This window comes from Calypte anna, chromosome 1 (genome assembly GCF_003957555.1).
Source record: "Calypte anna isolate BGI_N300 chromosome 1, bCalAnn1_v1.p, whole genome shotgun sequence".
Classification (NCBI taxonomy): domain Eukaryota; kingdom Metazoa; phylum Chordata; class Aves; order Apodiformes; family Trochilidae; genus Calypte; species Calypte anna.
The window spans coordinates 82,613,224-82,635,177 of NC_044244.1; the positions used below are offsets into that span (position 1 = coordinate 82,613,224).

Here is a 21,954-nt window from a genome sequence, read left to right on the forward strand (position 1 = left end):
CAGCACCTTTGGGCTGATAAGGAGGAGGAGTGGTAGGGGAAGTATAGGAGTGAAGCAGAGAGACTCAGAGTGTCTCAGGGGATGGAGAGTGAGAAGGAGACAGTGTAACAACTTCTACAGACTTGTGAACTTCAGAAAAACTGCCAACAGTGGAGTATGAAAGATAATTTTAGGTCTGTTAGCAAAAATTCCAAAAGATGCTGGGCTTCAGACTGGTAGTTCAGAGATAGGTCGACTTTAAAATAAACAGAAAAGTAGATTGAATTTTTTTTCTCACTCAGATCAGATAAAACAAAACAAACTGTGGTTTAATTACTTGCTGCTACTGTTGCAAAAGTATTTGCTTTTGTAAGGGGGTGAGGCTCAGATGCCCTTTTTACAGCCTTGAATTTGAAAATTTGGCTGCTGTTGCATGGATCAGATAATTTGATTTGCTGAACAAACCTTTACAGCCATGCTATTTCAATTACATAATTATATGCACACAGACTTGTCTTGGTTAAAGACCTGAGAAACTTGTCAAGACAGCCATTCTGCGATTGGAGGCATAGATATTTTACCATCAGTCAGTAGAAGACAACCTGAATGTTGAGGTCAAAGAAATGCACAGTGCTCAGGAGGTAGATGATTAGGAAAAGTATTGTAATGACTTTCAATTCAACCTTTCCAGATTCTTGAGAACATGTGTATCAGTTTGTTTTGTGATAAAGATGAAAAGATGAAGGGTGTTTAGTGTGTGTGTTTGGAGGGGGCTGTTTTGATTTGATTATGTTTTTGCAATATGTGGGAAGTAGGAAAGACTTCCTGATAACACTTGGCTGCCTTGGAAGGCTGCATAGGGACCTTGATACTGATGCCATATTTGTAGATGACGTTGCTGCAGCTCATATGGAACACAAAGAGAAAATGTGTCACTCTGTCAACAAGAGATGTTGTTCTCAATTGGGTTTTGAAATGTAAGCTAGGGGAAACGTATGCATTCTCTTTAACACGGACCTGGTTTTGTATTTGGAAACTGTCTGGAGTATCTTTCAACAAGTGGGCCTCAGGTTTAAGGGCAAAATATGCTCTTCACCAGTTAAAGACACTACAGTGGCAGGCAGCACCGTCTTATGTAGATTTTTCTATCTGTAATATAGACAGAAGGCTTAGCACTGCATTTAGGGATGATTAAATGGACCTCAGGTTGATGCCAGCAGTAGAAAATTGTTGTGTTCTGCAGCAGCTGCTGTTGAGTGTATGGTGACTTATCACATGAAACTGGGGGACATAAACCAGGTCAGAGCTGAGGTAACTAGGGGGGAGAGGCATACATACCAAAATTGGCTGGCTGGGATGTAGAAGGAGTATGGACTTCAAAGAAAGAAAAATGTGCAAAGGAAGCAGAGGCAGGCTAGCCCTTGTGGTTTTGGGCACAAGATCGTTTGCCAGCACTGATATAATTTTAACTGTTAAGCCTTTGTCTTTGAATGGGAACCTCTGTGGAGGATTTATCAGACTGACCAACTGAGGTTGTTTCCATAGTAATGATACTGCTAAGGTGTTTCTTAGCTTGAATAAGCATTACAGGAGTTGCTTGTCTAGTACTGTGTCCTGCATTAGAGTCTGTGCCACATGGATAATTTTACCTATTGCTGATCACTTGTGTAGGAATGAGAATTCTGTGCAGCCAGCTGTGTGTGATATGACTGGTGCGAAAAATCCCCTGAAAATAAGCCAACTGAAAATCTGTGGTGATGGGAAGAAAGAGGCACTTATCCTATTTACCTTACATAGCTGTTGTGTTGCAAAGGAATTTTTTTTTCTTTTGTGAAAGGGTTTTATCACCCTCCACTAACTACAGACAAAACCCAGGTGCTTTCCAGTGGCTAAAGTTCAGCCAGTCATATTCCATGGTCAGTGGTGGAATTTACATTATTTTGTTTGTTCAAAGTTAATATTTGTTCTGTTCTCTTGACAAGGGCGTAGCTGGTCCTTAAAAGGAGGAAGGCAGCTTGTTTGCCTGAGGCTGGCTACTGCCTTCTGAAGCAGTTGGCACCCTCAAGAGGAAAGAGGGACCATCTCTTTTGTGACAGCAGTGGAGCATGGAGACCTGCAAAAGGAAAAAGCTTCATGATGCAGGGTGGGGAAGCCAGGGGTGGGGGGACCAAGTTAACATAAAGCCTTCAGAAAGGATGGTGAATGAGGAATGCTCAGAAGCACAAGGAGCAGAAGCATAGTCATGGTTTGGATAGAGAAGGAAAAGAAGTTGTGGTTTCTTTTTTTTAATAGGGACTTAGAGGGGACTGTACAGAGTTTGTTGCAGCTCAGGAAGTCGTCTGAATGCTGCTGGCCTGAAGGCAAACCTAAAAGACTGGCCCTGTCCTGGGAGAGTACTGTGGATAGGAGTTCAATCATAGAATCATAGAATGGCTTTCCCTGCAGTGGGTCAGGGCACCTCTCAGCTGGACAAGGTTGCTTAAAGCCTCATCCAACCTGTCCTTGAGCCTCCATGGAGGGGGCATCCACAGCTTCTTTGGGCAATCTACACTGGTCTCACCACCCCCATACTGAAGAACTTCTTCCTGTGATCTTATCTAAATCTGTTCTCCTCCAGTTAAAAACCATTTCCCCTTGTGCTATTGTTGGACACTGTTATGAAAAAGTCCCTCTCCAGCCTTCCTGTAGGTTTCCTTCAGGTATTGGATATTTTGAGTTACAGCTGGCAGGATAAGTGATTTTCATCATGCACTGGAAAAGAAGCAGTTACCTGTGCCCACCAGGGGTGCCTGTTTATTGCTTTTACTGCAGATTTCAATGTTTGATTCATTTTTCTCCCATTATGCCCTCTCATGCCTTTCTTGTACTAGTAGAAGATATTAACTGCAACAGTGCATCATGAAACCTAGTAAGATTTATGTGTGTGGTTATGCGGTAGTGCACAAACACAGAAAAAGTCTGTCCTTATCTTCAAAATAGAGAAGCTCAAGATAAAGAATAGGAAGGAGGAAGGCAGAACATCTTGTCCGTGATAACTGAACAGAAACAATATTTGTGAGAAGAGAGACCAGTCTCCTTCATCCCATAAAGCTCTTTATAGACAGTTTTATGGTGACTTTTTTCCTCATGACCTTGATCACAAACTCTCATTTTTATTTTGCTTCACTCAAGAGGACCATTAACAAATTTTCAAGTTTCTCTTGTTCAAGTTTCAGGCTGCAAAAGTTCCTTTGTTTGGTTTTGGTCCATTCAGAGTTTTTGCTGTTTTCCAGTGAGAAGGGGAGGGAATGGCTGCTGCACTGAGTCAGTGGTTGTCTCTTTGTCTTTTCTTTGAACACAATTTTAACAACAACAGAACAGGTAGAAGTGCTTTTGGCTTTCTAGATAACCAATTAGGTATTCAGGGCAGACCCTTAAAAAAAAACCAGCCAAATTTTCTTGAAATCTGCAGTTTTGATCTGGAATACACGTTACCTAACTTCCCATCCAGCCCATGAAAAAACAGATGTTTGAAGGAAGAGCAGTAATTGAGATTTGCTCATGAAAATTTTTCAGTCTGATTTTGACCTATTACTGACATTGGTGACATTTTTGTTTCCCTTCACTTGTAGAGATACAGAAAAGATTTTAGAGTGTGCTAAGTACTCTGTGTGGGCAGTGTTACACTGAGCACAGTTACGTGAGAGAGAGAAACATGAAATATATATTGTGTAGAACAAGGGTATTCAAAGGACATCTGCAAGATCAAAGCCCAGCCTGTAAGGTGAGATCAAATAGCCTGGCGAGTAAGACCAAAGAGGATGAAAGCTTTTGGTACAACAACCCTGGGTTTTTTTGTTGCAGACAGTGTATTCTTCATGTGAGATGCAAGTTGGTGGCATCCCAATTTACACATGCATGTGGAGTTCTGCACACGTTATCTCCTCTTAGGCGTACGGTAGCTGCTCTTAACTCCTCTGCAGTCCCACTCTTAACTGCTTTAAAAAAAACAAAAAACAAATTGTGCACCAAATAGATACTCCAGAAACTAGATTTAGCACGAAGTTTAGGAAGAAGTGTTTTTAAAAGGGAATGAGATGTGTAGGGGAACCAACCAAAAACTCCACTATTACATTTGTGTTTCCATGTTGTTGCAGATGAGGCCCTGTAAATAAAATGTTTGGCAAGCCTCCTCTCATGGACCGGAGGAGTGTATATTAAGATGTTCCATGAGGACTAAGTTCTGTAGAGAACTCTCTTCCTACTTCCCTGAAATATTCCCGATATTTCCAGCTGTACATACACAAGGACACCTATACATATATGTATATCCATACAGCTTTTTTCCATCTCCATTATTTATAGCAGCCTTCTTCCCTGAGGGCTTCTCAGTGGTGTAAGACAGAGATGTAATAGCAGAAGTTTGGAACTGACTGTTGTTGTAATTTTTTACTATGTAAATATAAGCAGAAACTCTTTTGTTAACTGTTAAATGATGGCAAGAACGGCTTTTAAAAATTTTAATTTATCAGATGTTAGCAATGTAAATTGCTGGAAGACTTACTTTTGTGTATTTCTGATCTAATCTAATACCAGCATGACAGTCCATTTATGTGCAAGATGGCTGTTGAGTTTCAGGAGGGCAGGAGAATGCATAGCATCCTGTATTAAAAAAATTAAGGAAGAGCAGGAGATCATGTACTGCAACAGTAGGAGCTTTTGCCAATGTTATCAAGAGAGAGGGCATCCAAGAAAAGAAACATAAGTTCTTCTGTTGTGAACTTGTGAAGTAGAGATAATATCTTAGACAAATGATGAATCAGGAGGTCATAACTGTTTTTAAGGGAGGTAGGGAAAAAAAAAGGGGGTTGGTAGGGGAGACAAATTAAAGGAAAACTCATAAAGGAAAGTTTCACAAGAAGCAGCATTTTTGGACCTGTCAGGCGATGGCACAAAAGACTTTGATGCCTAGGAAGTAAACATAATGTGAAATGCCAATGTTTAGCTTTTTAGGTCTGAGCTGTTTTTTGCTACAGTGTTTCTGAAGTTTTCATAGCCACAATAATTATGTCTAATATGCCCAAACTTTCCTTAAAACAATTGAAAGCCTAATACTATGGCTGAATTCCTGACAGCCTGTTTTTACTTGAACCAACATTTGTTTCAAGGAAGACTTTATTAAAGTGTCACACAGCTATAGTTAACTGGCATGTGACTTATTTCTCCAGCAGGCTTTCTTATCACAAGCCACTAATAAGCTCTATGTAGAGGAGGAATTGTTTCTTTCAACTTGCTTTTTTTTTTTAAGTGAAGCTCTTGAACTTTCCTCTGAAACAAAATTTGTTTGATGTTGAGTGTATCTTATTCAAATATCCTTGACATCTGTATCCAAAGATCCTGTATAATCTGTGACGTACAGAGTAACAATGGGAAATGGAAACTTTCCTTGTACACTGCTTTGGGTTAGACACACTCCAAGCATTAAAGCACTTTGATTGTCTTCCAGGTGGGTAACAGGTCGCTGTAGGTAACATATCTAGGTTCCTGGCTAAGAGATCACTGTAATAATTGTTAATTATTATTATTAAAGGACAATACCTAGGACTTGCTGGGCCAAAAGAAGATCTTGCCCTTAAAGTCCAGTTGTCTTGGTTACTGGAAACTGTCTGAAGGGTGTTGTCAGGTGATGCTCTTGTAAGGTCTTGGGACTAGCTTAAAACATTCACTTCCATCCCAGAAGAGAGTGTGCATCATGCGAGAGGTTCTCATCTGTATTTGTGCAAATTCTTTCAGCTTGGCTAAGAGCCCTTACTGAAATCACTTTGAACCCATTTGACACTGAAAGTGAGGAAATGCTTGGATGATCCAGTCTGGTGACAAAGCTGTGGGGGCAGCAACCTCCAGATGTGACACCGGAACAAACACCTGGGAGTGGCACAGTGAAACTGTGCTGGCCACTTCCAAAGTGACTACACCCTACTGTACCCAGTGCCTTTTCAGAAAGGGGCTGATGTAGGCTCTGTTGGCAAGGACAGATGCCTGGTTTTGTTCAGTAACTGTAGCCTCAGTCTGTCACTGGCCTGTCCCCTCACATGAAGCAGTGCTCAGGAGGCACTCATGGAAGAATGTCCAAAAGGTTTTAAGGAGGAAAAACTAGGTTAATGCAATGACCACAAAGTTTTAAAAGGAGACACACAGTGCATGAGGTGGGCTTGGAGAAGAACTCAAGGGCTTTGGGAAGAGAGGCACAGTTGGCATAGAAAAGGGGTTAAAAGAAAACACTACAAAGTACAGAGAAGTACAGTAGGTCTGCATTATGCCTAGAAAAAGAACCAGCATGGTAGAGGGGAGAGCCATTGAAGGCAGTCCTCTGTAGTGTAAGTGGAAGATACACCATGGTAAAGAGGTAGGGGAGAAATGTTATCTCAGGACCTGAGTGGTATCTGCTGTAGTAAGAGAAATGCTCTGAGAGACCAAGGAGTTGCTTGGCATTGTAGATGAAGAAGAGTATTGAAATGTCAACTCAAATAAGAGAGAAAGATACAGAGAGTCTGGACTGATCCTCAGATGACAGATGATCCTCAGATGACCAGATGACACTAGTCACAGTGTCATCATAGAGTCACAGAATGGTTTAAGTTGGAAGGGACCTTCAAGATCATCTGATTCCAAACACTCTGCGTGAGCAGTAACACCTTCTTCTAAGACCAGGTTGCTCAAAGCCTCATCAAGCCTGGTCTCCAACACTTCCAGGGATGGAGCATCCACAACCTCCCAGAGCAAGCTGTTCCAGTGTCTCACCACCCTCACACTAAAGAATATTTTCCTAATGTCTAATCAAAATCTGCTCACTTCCAGTTAAAAGCCCATGCCTTATTTCTACATGCCCTTGTAAAAAGTCTCTCCACAGCTTTCTTGTAGATCTTTAGGTGCTGGAAGGCTGCTACAACGTCATCCAGAGCCTTTTCTTCTCCAGGCTGAAAAACCCCAACTCTCAGCCTGTCTTCATAGGAAAGATGCTCCAGCCATCTGATCATCTTTGTGGCCCTCCTCTGGACTTGCTCCAAGAGCTGTATGTCTTTCCTGTGATGGAGGCCTCAGAAGACCAAGATGCTGTTCAGTAGCTGGGCTTCACAAATGTCAGGTTCTGAGGCAAATAGTCCAGTGTTAGGTGAGGCATTCTGCAAGGTGGTGGGTTTGTGTCTGCTCACTATGGACAGCACATTCTGTGCAGCTCTTGAGAGCTGCAAAGGTGTTAAAATGAGCTAACTGTATTGATACAAGTGCAGGAAGATATAGTTGTAATATGAAGGATCCTGCATTTCAGTCAAGGTTGCTTGGCTGGGCCAATTTCAAGCAGTTAGTTGTCGCAGTCTTGGTCATTGCTCTTCAGCAGTTTTGAGTGTGTAGTGCAACCTGGAATTTCCCTCTTTGTTTTCTTTTATAGTGTACCACATGTCTATTAATAGCAAATAATGTTTTACTTTGTAAGATTCTACTGTGTCCATGATATAAAGGAACAGTGTAGTTCACAAAGGTCTTCTGGTTTTCTTGTGCTCAATAGGAAATAGCCCGTCATCTCCGGCCGGGAACTCTGCGTGCTGTCTTTGGGAAGAACAAGATTCAGAATGCTGTCCACTGCACAGACCTACCCGAAGATGGACTTTTAGAGGTAAGTCCTGCAAGACAAGCATGTGGTTTTATATCCCAGGAAGTATTAAAGTGAAAAGCTATACTTGACACTGTTTTGAGCTGTTGACGTGTTTCATATGTGGCATAGCTATAAGAGACCAGTGATCAACTAGAAACAAAAGTGCAGAGTTTATTACAGACATTTAACTCAGTTAATTCTGTTACTGTAAAAAACTAATCCATACATTTTTCTTGAGTGAATATACTACAATGCAGTATTTAATGAAATGGAATGAAAATCAATAGTTTCCTCTTTGGCTGAATGTGTCCTTGGGACTGGATATCAGCACTTCACAGTGCTTCTGCAGGGACACCTTCTTAGCCCTTTCTTAGTCCTTTCTTGGATAGCCAACATGACTCCTGGTCTGGATTGTCTCTACAGCAAGCTTCTGGGTGTCCTGGAATACTACAAGCACTAGGGATTCAAATTCTCCAGATAGGGTCCAGGTTTAGTTCTAGACAGTCATAATTACACACATCAGTTGGTATTTCTTGTATTATTTATTGTATATTGTATTTATTGTATTATATATTAACTTATTAATTACTATCTGATTTTGGCTTTGTATGCTTTCATTGAAGTAAAATAAAACACAAAAATGTTAAATTGAGGGAATTTATAATGGTAGAAGTACTCCATTCAAAAACCAGAGCAAGCTCATGCACTCATTTCCCTGTCTCAAAACTGAGGTCTGTACAAGGGGGCTGAAGCAGTATTTAAGCCTACCTTGGATGCATGTCTGCATCAATGCAGATGTTCTTCCACTACATGCATAGCCTCTGCTTTACTGTCTGCATGTATTTGTGAGTATTTTACTGTCAGACTATAGCAGGATGTTAGAGCAGCAAGAGTTTTCCTACCTTGCATAATTCTGTACTGCAAAATAGTGTTTTCATTGAGAGGAAGAACTAACTGCCTCACCATCTCCCTTCATGAAATAAAATCATATCTGTGTGTTGAAGTACTGGTTGCCAGGAAATTGCATTTAGTTTAAGGAACAGATTAGTGAAATTCAACACAGTGAATAGCAGCCATAAGTTGAAGCATTTTAAACCATTTCAAGCTGTCATTAAAAGTAGACAACTTCTACTTTCTGCACAAAGAGACTGGATTTAAACAAGAAAACAGGTATTTGTTACCACATGCTGTTACCACAAGTCCCTCAGTCATGGCTTTTCAGTGGCAGCAGAAGAAAAGACATGGCCTGCAAAGGAAAAATTAAAGCCTTGCCAATTATTTTAGTACTTCAGCAGTTCTCTCTCTCCTGTGTCCACAATCTGTTTCCTTTATGCCAATGCAGAACAGGTGTAACCCCATTTTTCTTAGTTGTTTAAACTAAGCTGAGTTCACAGCTACTGTGAGATGGGTGAAACACAGCAATTGGATTGCTCCTCCAAAACAAAAAATCGAGGCTGGAGTTGTTTCTCAAACTCTCTGCTACATGTGTTTGTAGTTTGAATCCCACAGCTGAATCATGAGATTAATTCATGATCCAGTATTACTTTGACTACACACTTTGCAGTTTCCATTGCAGATTGGTCATTTTAACAGTTACTTATTGACCTTTTTAGGGGAGTGGGATCTAACATCTTCTTTTACCACAGGCATAATTGTACACAGAATGCAGCTCTTAATCTGGCTATAATTTCATCTGCAACAGACCAGAATAAGCCATCAATTGTAAAAGACACAACACAGGTTTTTTTCATGAGTAAATAAAGCAGTGAATGTTCCATTCTCATTGTTTGGCAAATAAGCATTATAATGTAAACTGTAGAAATCTTTTTACTGCCAACACTTTAATTCCTGGATTATCTTTAGACCAATGTTCTGTAAGAAATGTAGTTGCCTGAAAACATAAGCAAGCAAAAAAAAAGCAGCCTCTGGATTTGTCTGAGTGCAAGAGCTTGTCACAACTGACAAAAAGGAAATAATACAGGATACACAGAGATTATCCCTGGGATGGACTTTTTCCTCAATGGGTTTTCTGTGAGAGGAGCTCACACCCAGTTGCAGAGGTCTCACTTGCTGGCAAGCAGAAACCAGACCTTTCTTCCCCTTCAGCTTCAATAACTCTATGTGCTGTATGTGCTGGCTTAGAGCAGAGTGGCTGTGTGGCATGCAAGACAACCATAGAAGGTAATGTAGCCAGGATAATGTTTTTAAGTAGTATGCTGTTCAGTAAATGGTAGTGAATGTTTTCATTCTTTAATGGAAAACTGAGTATTTTAATAAACCACGTTTAGCAGAGCAATTATTCTTAGTTTCAGAGGAGGCGAATTTAGAGATTGGAAAGGCACTTGTCACTGAGGAGACTGTTGTTACAGTGGAACCTGCTTCTTTCAGGATGGAGTGTCTGTTGTATCTGTGTACTGGTAGGAGACCTTGCTGTTGCTGAGATGTTAATGCTGCTGTTGCTATAAAAGCTTTACACAGTAACACTGTAGGACAAGTGATTACTAGAGGAGGAGCCTAGAGTGAACTTCAGAGAGAAACCTAACTTACTGTCTAGTAGGTGAGTCTTCATACTACAAAGATGAAAGATCCTTTTTAAAACCCCCAAGCTCAAGAGCTAGGAGATCCCCAGTTACATTTCTGACTCTGGTGCTGGTTTTGTCTGAGCTTGGCTGCACACTTTTCAAATTTAACCGTGAAAGTATTTGGGTCTGAAATTTAATGTGAAGATGTTCTGATTTGTATTTCTGTTCTCCAAATGCAACAAATTTTAGAAACCAAACTGCAGAATCATTATTACAAATATTCAAAAAATTACAAATTCCTAACACTTTTTCAACTCCCAATTTCTACTACATGTTCTTTGGGGAGGCTTTGAGGGGGTTTGTTGGTTGCTTTTGGTGTTTTGTCATGGTTTTGGGTTTTGTTTTTGTTTTGGTTAGCTTGGCTTTTGGTTGGTGGGTTGTTTTTTGGTTTTAGCTTGTTATTTGGTTGTGCTGGTTTGTTGCTGGTTCATTTTTTATTTTTTCCATAACAGGAAATAGCTTAATTACTCTTCTGAAACTGAATAAACTTTCTTGGAGAGAGGATGCCTTAATGTAAACTTTCTGAAACTCTTGGTGAACCCAGGTGTGCCTTTGGGAACTGTTGGAGCCCAAAAGCAGGCAGAACTAGTCTGATACACCATGAATGAAGATAATTGCCACCTTTGATTCAGAGCTTCGGTACAGCCCTGACTATGTTTGAGATCTGAATCATCCTTTTCCAGAGGTCCCAGCCTCTCCTTAGAGGTATAAGGGCTACCAAATGGAAGCCCCAGTAGTTCTGAGCTCCAGGAGCCCAGTGGGTTTGTACAAAGAAAGCCTTAGCTGTGCCTGGTGTCTGTTGTGTGGAGTACTTACACTTCCAAAGCTCAGGCAACTTCATAGAAATCCCTGCCACAGTCCTAACTCCATTGTGGCTGCAGGGTCAGAGGTCCCTGGAGCAAGATGGTCAAAGGGAGTGCTGCTCTTGCCACTTTGTGGATACGAAGCTAAGGGGGTTGCTCTGTGTTAATTGGTTTTGCAATTTCTGAACTTTCATAACCAAAGAAAAGGGAAAGGGGAGATTTCTAGTTGGTCTACTATCCTGTTATGGGCCTTGAACGTCCAATATTTATGGAAGCACAATAAAGGCACATTCCTGTATAGAAGGGAGCACAAAAGGTGCTTTCCTGAGGACTCGCTGACTTAGCCAGATACTGCTTATTTTAAGATTTCTCCACCCTTCTTTCCAGTTTTTCACTTTGAAAAGTATTTGCAATAGCAGCTGTCCACAAATAAAGACTACTTAGAGGAGGTAAGGTAGGCAATTGAGGGCTCGACCTAATGCCTGCTGAAATCAATTGCCAAACTCTAGGTAACTTTGGTGGTTCATGGTTAGTTGATGGTCACTAGGAGGGGAAAGGTAAGTGACCTTTCCCCCAGAAATTATGACTAAGGAGTACTCAGGGAAAGGAGAGAAAACGGTGCAGTCCCGGGAACAGCAAGGACTAAATAACTAAGTAAAGCTTAGCTTGTGCACCTGGTTTTAGAACACTATTTGATGTAGTACAGCAGATTGTAAGTGGTTTTTTGTTAGGCTTTTTTTCCATGGAAAAAGGAAAGTTCACTTCTAATCTTGAAAACACAAACAATCAAACTCAAAAAGCAAATAGCAGCACTTGGTCCCACAAGTTTGACCCTTAACTCCTGTCTTTGTTCTACAGACTGCTTCATGTCTTAAGCAGTGACTAAAGAATATCAGAATTAATGAATAACTCACTTTGGGTCAAAAGAGGAGGGGAGAGGCAGCTAAACCTAAAATGCAACTCATTACAATAGAAAAATCAGTGTATTTTTCAGTTGTAAAGCTGCATCTACTTCTTTAATTCCTTGTTTGGTGATACCAAAGGGTGAATATTGCCCTGAAGCATCTTGGGTTATGTCTTTGACTTACTAAATCAGGTACTTACTTATTCATTTCATCATGTCAGAACATAATATATTTTCACAAGTGACAATGAATGGCTCGAAACCGTCTGTTTTCTCCGCCTTGTCATCAGTTCCCTTTTTAATGGGGTGAGGAAAGAGAAGAGGAAATATAGAAGGGCGTCTGATAGCAATGGAGTATTTATGATATGATGGGGTTTCATGAGTGAAGGCCAAACCAGCAGTTTCTTTATTTTTCTGACTAACTGATATTGTGTAGGACATTCATTCAGAGCAGGGCTTTGTATTTATTTCCACATCCAGAGGACTTATGCTCTGCCTCTTGTCAGGTTTTTTTTCTACTTTATATAAGGCAGATAGCCTTGGGAACAAGCAGACAGTTACAGTACTCACCTGCATTCACATCAAGGACTGGAATGTGCATGCTTTATATCCCAAGTAAGTGGTCTATTTACCAGACTAAAGCTGTTTTGGGATTTGTCTCTTTTCACATACATGTGGTGAAAGATGTTTCTGTTTCCCAACACACCGTCTTTGACCTGAGGAACATTTCTGATAAATCTGTTTTTGAAATGGAAGCTTGCAGACCATTGGATCTGATGAGTCATCATTCTCTGGACAAAACAAGTTTCTTTGAAATTAGTCATTCCTGGACTAGTTTTAATTGGACTACTTGATACAAGGTGTTGTGGCTACCAGACTTCACAGTTTATATGTCTGCTTAAAGAATTTAAAGCAAATTAAAAATCAGTCAGTGAAGGCCTTATTCACATTATTGGGAGTACAGTGAGTAAAACTTTATACAGGAGGTGGTGCTGTATACACACCTCAGTTTGTTGGGTCTCAAGTGGCTGAGTACCTTTCAGATGATGCAGGAATCCACATGATCTGCAGCCACTAGAAAACTAGAAGCCTAGACTTGCAGTTACAGCAAAACCAGCATTTCTGGATTTTGTCACACTCTGCCTGTTAATTGTTGCTCATACTGTTCAGTTCAAAGTATTAGGTTTTTTTGTGAGCAGTTCCTTAAGGGCATTTCTACTGCAGCAAAACACTCCAGGGATGATAGACTGTACATGTCTGGTGTTGCCTGAAAGGGCTCTCCATTGAGGTGCAGTCTTCTGTGCCTGAGACACCCATGGTAGCTTTATGTCCCAGTGTCATGGTGTCTGGGCAGTCAGTCAGTCTCCTGGGGTTACTTTGCATAATTTAAAAAAGGCTCAATAGTCATACATGTATATATGTGTGTACTTACATGCAGAGGAGAGGATGCTGCCATTATTTAAAAAAGAGATGAGTAAACTTTCAGTTTGGGGTGAAATAACCTTCTCCCTGTTGTGGAGGAAGATGCTATATTTAGGTGGCTGAGTATTCCAGAGGACAATGATGTGGCAATTGCTGTGGGAGGTGTCTGCATGCTCTTTTGCATGTCTGGTAGGCTTTGGGTGAAACTGCAGAGGGGGGTGGGCTGCTAAGCCAGTTTTCGTGGGAGTGGAGGATGTGCCAACTTCCTTCTCAGTCTTGTGTGCCCATGGGTGCTCTTTCCACTGACTCCTCGGGGTGCTGTGTGCGTGCATCCACATGGCTGCTGGGTGCTGTCAGGTTCTTCCTTGGGCATTGTGGAGGAAGATGGGTCAGTTTTCAGCGACGCAGGCAGTTTTCCAGCCAGGCAGCAGTGAGGACCTCCTCGAGTATCATTTGCTGGCCTTCTCCCTTGCTGCAGAGCTATTTGTGGCATCCACAGACATGAAAATAACCGATCGAAGGGGGATGATTTTGCTGTTATCAAAAATGAGTGGGTTTTGTTTGTCATCCGAGTCATCATGTTTTGGGTTTTTTGTATCACTTCTTTAAATTTCAGCTGGGCAGTGGTGTTCAGGAGTAAGGCTGTGGACTGGCAAATTGCACAATATACTGCTGGAATTTCTTTCCCTTGCTTAGCCATGCACCAGTGAGACTGGCTTACTGCTTCTGAGAGTTAAGGCAAACAAATAATAACATCTAGCCATGCAGATCAACTATTGCAGTCTGATGGATGAAGGCACCCAAGTTTTGACACTGAAGTTCAGCTGGATCCTGCCTTTGGGAGACTGGAAGTGATGCCATATGATAAGGGGTGGTAGGACAGGCCAGCTCAGAGGATGTTTTTTGTCTGGACAAGTGCGGTGGGCAGTGAAAACCAGCATTGTTTTCATCAGGCTTGGAATTAACTAAACTCCCTGATGAGTGTTAAAGAGCTGTGCTGCTCCTGGGCGTTTGGTGCAGCTTCCACCTGCTACAAGCCGGCTATCCTTGGTCTGGCATTCCAAGTAGGGGCAGAAGAAGCACACCTTATGCCTCCTTTCCCTTTGCCTTTATTTAGGGAGGATAGGGGGAGGGTGGTGTTTTAGCCAGCTGTTCAGAGTGGACTGGGGGAGCACTCACCTTGCAGCGGAAGGACACAGCAAATGCTTCCTACAACCATTTCCGTAGGAACAGACTCCTGTTACAGAAGCTCTGCTGGCTGCCAACTTGATTTTTTTTTTCTTTTTTGCTGCTTCATTGCCTACCCACTGCTTGTGTCTCAGCACGTGGGCATGCTGCAAGGTGCTCGCTGTCATCCCCCCTGGAAATGCCTTCCTACCAGTAGTGAACTGATCTGTGGGTTGAGGTTATAGTGCAGCAGTTTAGGATGGGAGGCATCAGAAATATGCAGATCTCTTAAGCTAATCTTTTTGGTGCATCGAGGTATAGTCCAAGCAATTTAATAAAGCATGTCAATGAGTAACTCTCAGAAGCGTCAATGTGCTTAGTGTGGAATTTGTGTATGTCACACTCAGAACAAAGGTCTCCTGCATTGCTTGTTACCCATTAACTTGTCTGGTATTATGCAAGCTGCTTCTACCAGCTGAGAACTAACTCTCCCCATTCACAGGGCAGTGCAGCTTGTAAAACATTACACAGCAGAAGTGCATAGCATGGCAATGAACCTTTCACTGAGGGCATTTCAGCTGTACAGCATTTCCCCCAGGAGTCTTTAAAATATTAATAAAGGAGCCATTGTTTCCCTCAGTCATGGCAATTTTGCAGTGAAGTCTTTTATTAGGGGCCCATACTGAGCTGCACAATCCAGGGTAAGGTGCTTTTAATCATCTCCAGTGAAAAGAAAGAAAAGATTGGAGGGTTTTGGTTGAGGTTGGGTTTTGGCAGGTTATTTTGCAAGTTTTCATCAAAACAGTAGCCATTTTTGTCTGTCAGATGGAAGTCTCTCCTGGTGCAAAACAATTTCTAGAGAGATCTGTCAGGTAATGGTTATTATGATTCAAGTACGTCTCCATTTTAACTCTCTTAGGCTTTTTATCCAACAGCTGTGGGAACAGGTTGGAAAAAATCTGCAGCACAAAAACTTCATCTTATTTGGTGATGTTTTTGCATATCAGAGAATGTTAGCCAGCACTGGAATTCTGTCTGACATTTCCTGATGCCATATATATATTTATACAGAGAATTAAGTAACCTTTTTGCTTAGGCCTATTTGAAGAGAAATTAATATATAAAAAAAAAAATAAAAATAGAGAGATAGATGTTGAACACATGTTGGCGATTTTTTTTTTAAGTAAATTATGATATTATTAGGTCTTGCAGCCTAAGTTTGAACATAGGCAATATAATTATTATACTTATGGGCCAGAGAGGCAAATTTAACTAGAAACCTGTTTAACAGAGTTGTGAAATAGTTTGGCTCTTATGCTCCCACTTCTGGGTAAGATCCGAGGTCCAGTTGCCCCATGTTCTGCCAAGTCTGAGGTTTATAAGTGCCAGAGAGAAGTTAACAAGTGTGAACCAAGCAGCTCCCAGAGCTCTTTAAGTTTCACCTGATCCTGAAGGTAACCTGTGTGACAAATGGGGCTTGGCTTGGCTTTTGGCACGTGTTCTGTTGTGCTGAGCAAAGTAATTTTGTGGAGGGGGGGTCAAGGCAGAGGGAAGGCTTGACACTTCTTGATAACTTGTCTGAGGCTCAGTTTGCCTTTGAGGCTCTTGGCTTCTTTCTTTCCCTCAGCATGTTCTCATTTTGAACCAAAAAGCCCAAGGCCTCTCACCACATTACCCTTCTTCCTCCAGCTGAAGCACAGCAACAGTTGAACTGCAACTCAGCTGCACCATGGGCGGACTACAGCAAAGAAAAGAAAAAAGTCCAGGGAAAGAGCTTGTATAGGGAAAGCAGTAAGGGGACATTATAGGCTACACAGTTATGTGGAAGCTCAGAATTTCCTTTCATTCCTTGAGCAAGGAGTCCTGCACCTTTTCTGAAGAATGAGAAGCACTGTTGTCCTGGAGCACACAGTGCTGTGATGCAAATGTAATTTTATGTGGATTTCTATTTTTGACCTCTCTCAGTTGCACCTCCCACCTCTCTCTCTCAGAGGTCAAATAGGTGAATGATAGCTATGTAGTCACTTTCTCTGTAGGGTTTCCCTCTTCCCTCATAAGTGCAACTTCCTTGTGTGTCTACTGTAAACTAGAAGTAATTAAGAATAGAATTTTAAGTCAGCTATCTGCATACGTGTTGAAATGGATGTGGAGCATGGGAGGAAGAAAACAGAGCCAAACATGTTAATGGGGATAGAAGACTGCAAACAAGATTTCCTATCTTGCATAGATGCTAACACATGGGTTATCTTTAGTTGTAAGTTTATCAAGTTGTAGATACTTCTTTCATAAGTAATAATAATTAGTTATTCAAAGTGAAGTGTCATACCAGTTTTAGTGCTGTGTTGTGTTACTATACTGCTGAGGACTCAGGCACCAGGTATCATATGTTGTGGTAGCAGCTGTGTAAGCAGAACAGAATGCCAGTGGTTAACTTGAAAGGATGCTGGGTGTACAAAAAGCCAGATTCTTCCTCTATATTCTTTAACCCCATTGACATGTAGGCAGGCAATGCTGTATTTACAGGTAGGCAAGTCTTTGAGCTAGAGAGAGTTTTCTTAGGTGGGCAGAGTTACTGAGTGGGTATGTTTCCTTCCACCTGGGTGTCAGTGGGGGTTACTGCTGTTCTGCTGGGGAGAGAGAGGCAGTGTGGTGAGACTGCCCAGCCACAAACCAGGAACTGTGGCTGTCTCTGGTAGCTGCTTTAATCAGTTCAGCTCTTGAAGAGGAACTTGGTCACTCATGTGTCCCTCAGTCCAGTCTCGTCCTGTCATGATGGCACATGTTTCAGCACACAGCAGGGCTGCTGAACTTGCAGAGGACTGCTGGGACTTGAAATGAGCTCTTGGTCTCCTATATGCTGGCCCATCCCACAGGGTCATGGAGCTTTCTAGATCCAGTGCCATTGCTCAGAAGGTGCTCTGAGCACTATGATGCTGGTTTGGAGGTACGTGTCTGTAGTGAAATGAGGCAACCAGGTGCCACTAATTGCCAGGTAGTGGGCATGATCTTGTGTTAAGCCCACCTGTGACTGATTAGGGCGGGCCCCAACTGCGCATGAGCAGGATTAGGGGGCCAATACGCAGTGGGGGCCCGCCTTAATCAGGCACAGGTGGGCTTAACACAAGCTCATGCCCACTACCTGGCAATTAGTGGCACCTGGTTGCCTCATTTCACTACACATGTCCAATAAGCACAGGGAGCCACAGTCTATACAGGGACTTAGGGTGGTACATGCACTTGTGGACTCAGTGAGGCCTTGGTTTGGTTAATCTATTTTCAGGATTTTTTTTTACTGTCTTACCTGTAGTAACTTTTACCCTGCTGCCAGGTGTAGCCTGTTGGGTCACCTGTCCAAATACTACCCTGCAGAACATCTTGGTTGCTTACTAAGAGCTTTATATGCTGTCTGCCTTCTACCTCATTTATTTGCCTGTTGCTTCCATCCTTGCTCAAACACGTAGGTGGAAACATATGCTTATGCACTCTCTGCACCTGCTCCCTCCTCTGTTGGCCATAACCTGGTAGTTCATAACCTACCAGTTTATAACTTGGTAGGACCATGACTTTCAGTGTTGTCTGAGCTGGGTGGAGAGCCTTAGCTCTTAGTGGTTGCCAAGGAGGCTCCACAATGCCCATGGGTTATATGAACACATCCAAGCCAGGCTTTACCTGGATATGTCAGGTGCTTGCAGAAGGAGCCCTTCTCGGTGTTTTCATCCAGTGTTCAGGATGTGTTTGCAGCTTGCATCCACATCTGTGGTGGTGTGCCCAGTGTCTTGTCTGTTCCAAAGCTGACTGGGTCAAGGGCATCATACAGGAGCTCCACAAGAGCTTCTTGTTTTGATACAGGCAAGTCCCTCAAGATAAGCAAAAAGTAGAGAGTCAGTGATACTGTAGACTCAAAATGCTCCTTGGGAAAGCAGTACTCACTGGCGTATTGTAGTTCTTCATATGAGATGGGAGCCAGGACCTTTCACACTGTTTCATATCAGTGTCTCTACCATACAAATAATCTCTTCTGGTGGTGACCAAAGATGTTGCTAAAGGAGGGGTAGAGCTCCTGGTGGGAGAGTCTGAGGTTCTGTGTTCAGCTCCAGCTACTGAGCAGCTGGCTTATGCTGTAGCGCAGGGAGAAGCAGTGAATCTGTTTCTTCTTATTAAATCTACAAGAAATCACTTGTCTGACTCAGCACAGTAGTTATGTATGATGTAAAAAACAACACTGGGGTATTTTAAGTTGTTGGTTTCACTTTTCTTGTAATGTGGCAGAGTAAATAGCATAAAAGTCACTTTCTTGGTGTTTTGATTGTGTTGTAACAAATTATAGTCTTGTCCTCGTTTACACCGTGTTTGGATTCGGATTTCTCTGATTTTTTATTTTATGATACAATTTCCAAACAGCTTCCATTGCCCTTCACTTTCACTGGATTTTCAGAATTGATCATAAACCAAATGAATTATTTGAGGTGACTGTGTTAGCAGCACGTAGCTTAAAAGCAGGGTACACTTTATGTTATTCTGTAGTGTTTCTTTACTAGAAGCTTCGTGGCAAAGTTTTATTTTCTGGTGCAAAGGAGTTTTTTGTTCCAGCTGCACTTAAATTAACTTGGACAGTTGAAGTGCTTGTGAACAAATTGTTTTTGCCTTGGGCAGGGTGACAGGCTTTATTTCTCACAGAGAGCAGGAGATGCTTGAAAGACAGGCAGGAGTTACTATCTTTCCCTCCCCCCCCACATTTTTTTTTTTAATAACAAACCTCCTGGGACTAAACATGCTTCAGGTTTATGTCAGAAAAAGTTCTTTATTTTCAGATCAAAAAATACTGCAGGTAAGCAGATCCTCTTCATTGACAATCTTTTATTTCTGGACTATTTGTGGCTGGAAGGATGGTATGAATCCATGGGGTTTTGGTGTGTTATCTAATGATTTAGTCATGTAAGTCAGCTGAATGAACTGTAGCTGGAATGTATTTTAGGTGTTAGCAAGTGTATTCCCTAACCAGAGTTGTGCCAATGTACAAACCATCATCAATGAGCAAAGATTTTTGGTTTCTGCTAATGACCTCGAAGTGAGACATCCTGTAAAAAACTGTAAGACCTAAATATTTAGGGAGCATATAGTGATGCTGAAATTTTAGGTCAGGAAAGACTCTCTGAGTAATGTGCCTGGATATGTACACTGAACAAAGAAGATACAGTTTTGTGGTGGTTTGGGGGAGAGGGTATGGGTGTCTGTCCAGCTGTGTGAAAGGCACCAAGATGACTGACAGGCTCCAAGTGAATATAGGGATAAAAAAGCCTTTTATCTCCCTGGTCACCAGGGAGGTGAGGAAGGACTTAAATTGCTGTCACCTTTGTGGCGATGGGTGAGAAGTGAATCTGTGATCTCAGGATATTTCTTGTTAGTATGTCTCTCTGTCAGCCACCTTGCTTCTGCCACGAATGCTACTAAGAGGATCTCTTACCAGAAACTGCCATCCCAAGGGAGCAAGGAGAAAAGGCCGTGAACATTGAGTACTGGGAGCTTCTCTGAGGCAAGGTGTAAGGAATGCTGCCTGTGTGACACGCTGATACTCTTCCCTTGGTCTGTCCTTAGGCAGACAGAAGCGCTGGCTCCAGAGCTTCTTAGCCATCACCTCTCATCAGTACGGCATTTTGCTTTGTTTTCTGGGCAGAAGCAGAATTAAATTGTAGCTCCCTGTAATTCTTACACTTGAAACCTTTGGGACACATTGCTCTGGATCCTGCATTATTACCAAGATCTTTTGCTCTCACTTAGAAGCCTGGCTTCCTCACTCAACTGGCTTCCTTTAGAAAAAAAAAAAATTGCCTGGCTGCTTCATTCTCTTAAGGAGCACGTTGTTCAGATTATAATTGTTTGCTCTCAGTTAGGGGATTAGGCTGGATTTTCTTATTCCCTACTGTACTGACTCCTGAAACTTTGAGGTAATGTGTGGAAGTACCCAGAGGAAGCAGCTGATTTCACTAATTTCTGCAGAGAGCATGTGTGACTGAAGCAAAACTTCATGAAACTGAAGTAGCTCTTGACTCCTCCTCAGCAAAGCAGTTCGTGGAGTCAGAGCCAGAAGGTCACAGTTATTCAATTACTGAAAATTATTGGTTTTTGTCCCTGAATGGGAGTTACAGGAGGCGTAGCTGCACGATATAAAGCAGGTAGATGGTTCCTGGGATCTGTAAGGACAGTACTAATGTTAAATTTAATTTTGTTTCATCACTGCAAAGGAGTGAGCACACCTGAATGTTAGCATCATTTGAAGGAAATTTGGGTGCATCTGTGAAATGCATTTAAATGGTTTCAGATCAGTTCCTGGTGTGGGTTTGTCCTTAGCAACCTCTTGGTCCTGGGAAGAGACCAGAGGTGTGCTTGGCTCGCAAAAGCTGACTTCTTCCCTAGGTCAAATGTGAAGCTTGTTGAGAGGTTTTGTACAGGCATAGCTCCTATTTCTGTGGTCTATACTGTACACAAAGCTTTGGAAAAAGAGTAACAGGATTTCCTAAAACACAGACTGTTTTGGAATACCTCATGCTTTGCTGGATGCTCAGTGTGAATACCTCCAAGTCCTGTTTCCCCCTAGAGAAAGGCTTGGTACTTTTAGCATTGGGTTCTTCAAGCTGTCTCCATTGGAACCTCCAATGGAAGATGGGGGGCACCCCAAATCTCTTGATAGTTCTGAAATCCTTGGTCTTGGTTCTCCCACAAAACACTGTGTCAGTGTGGGATAATGGATGGCCCTTCTTTCCTGCTGTCCGGTGGGTTTTGTCCAGCACTGTTGTGCTCCCAAGGGTGAGGTTCTTGGAGAGAAGAATCTTTTCTATGTACCATAGGTAGGCCAGCTCTTAACTGGTTTTACTGGGAGCTGGGTGGCAGCTGACCCACATAAAGATAATTACATATAAAGAGAACATACTGGCATCTAGTTTTGCACGTTACACAATACTCAGTGTCCCTGTTCTGTGTCTGAGCCTTGCCAGTACAGTCTGTGTAGATCTTCAACAATCCAATAAAAGTTAATTGAGGAGGAAGATGTTTTCCATAGCTTGTGAGTAAGCTGAGCTGCTTCAGCCTGGGCTGGGAAAATCGGTTGCACTAAATCTGGGGCTTTTAAGGACTGGAATACCACAGGGCCTCTTGTTGCTGATAGGAAGTGGGCAGGTGTTGGGCAAGGACAGCATTCACCTGTGTCAGGTTATGGTGCCAGGGGTGGGTCATTACCAGACCCCCATGGAGGCCACGTAGCTCTGGCTGAGATAGCACCAGAGGAGGTGGGGGGCAACACAGCTCGAGTAAACCTGTGCTATCTCAGGGACATGGAGCCAGTGGTGGCAGCAGGAGTGTCAGTGCCCCAGGCTGGGGCTTGACCCATAGTTATTGCCCTCAGAGGAGCAGACTCCACTGTGCAATGCCTTTTGCTTTGCTCTTGGCACAGCTACCCATGTGCTCCAAGGG

At 42.3% G+C, this 21,954-nt stretch overlaps 1 protein-coding gene across 3 annotated transcripts in view; it reads left to right on the top strand.

Moving 5' to 3' along the window:
• NME7 (NME/NM23 family member 7) overlaps positions 1 to 21,954 on the top strand; it is a 90,170-nt gene that overhangs the window by 64,627 nt on the left and 3,589 nt on the right. For 2 of the 3 annotated variants that reach the window (XM_030448453.1, XM_030448461.1), the window contains one exon: positions 7,523 to 7,630. The exons of the other annotated variant lie outside the window; for it this stretch is intronic. In XM_030448453.1, the coding sequence (XP_030304313.1) occupies positions 7,523 to 7,630 (108 nt within the window). The remainder of the gene's footprint in view (positions 1 to 7,522; positions 7,631 to 21,954) is intronic. 3 annotated transcript variants of the gene reach the window in all.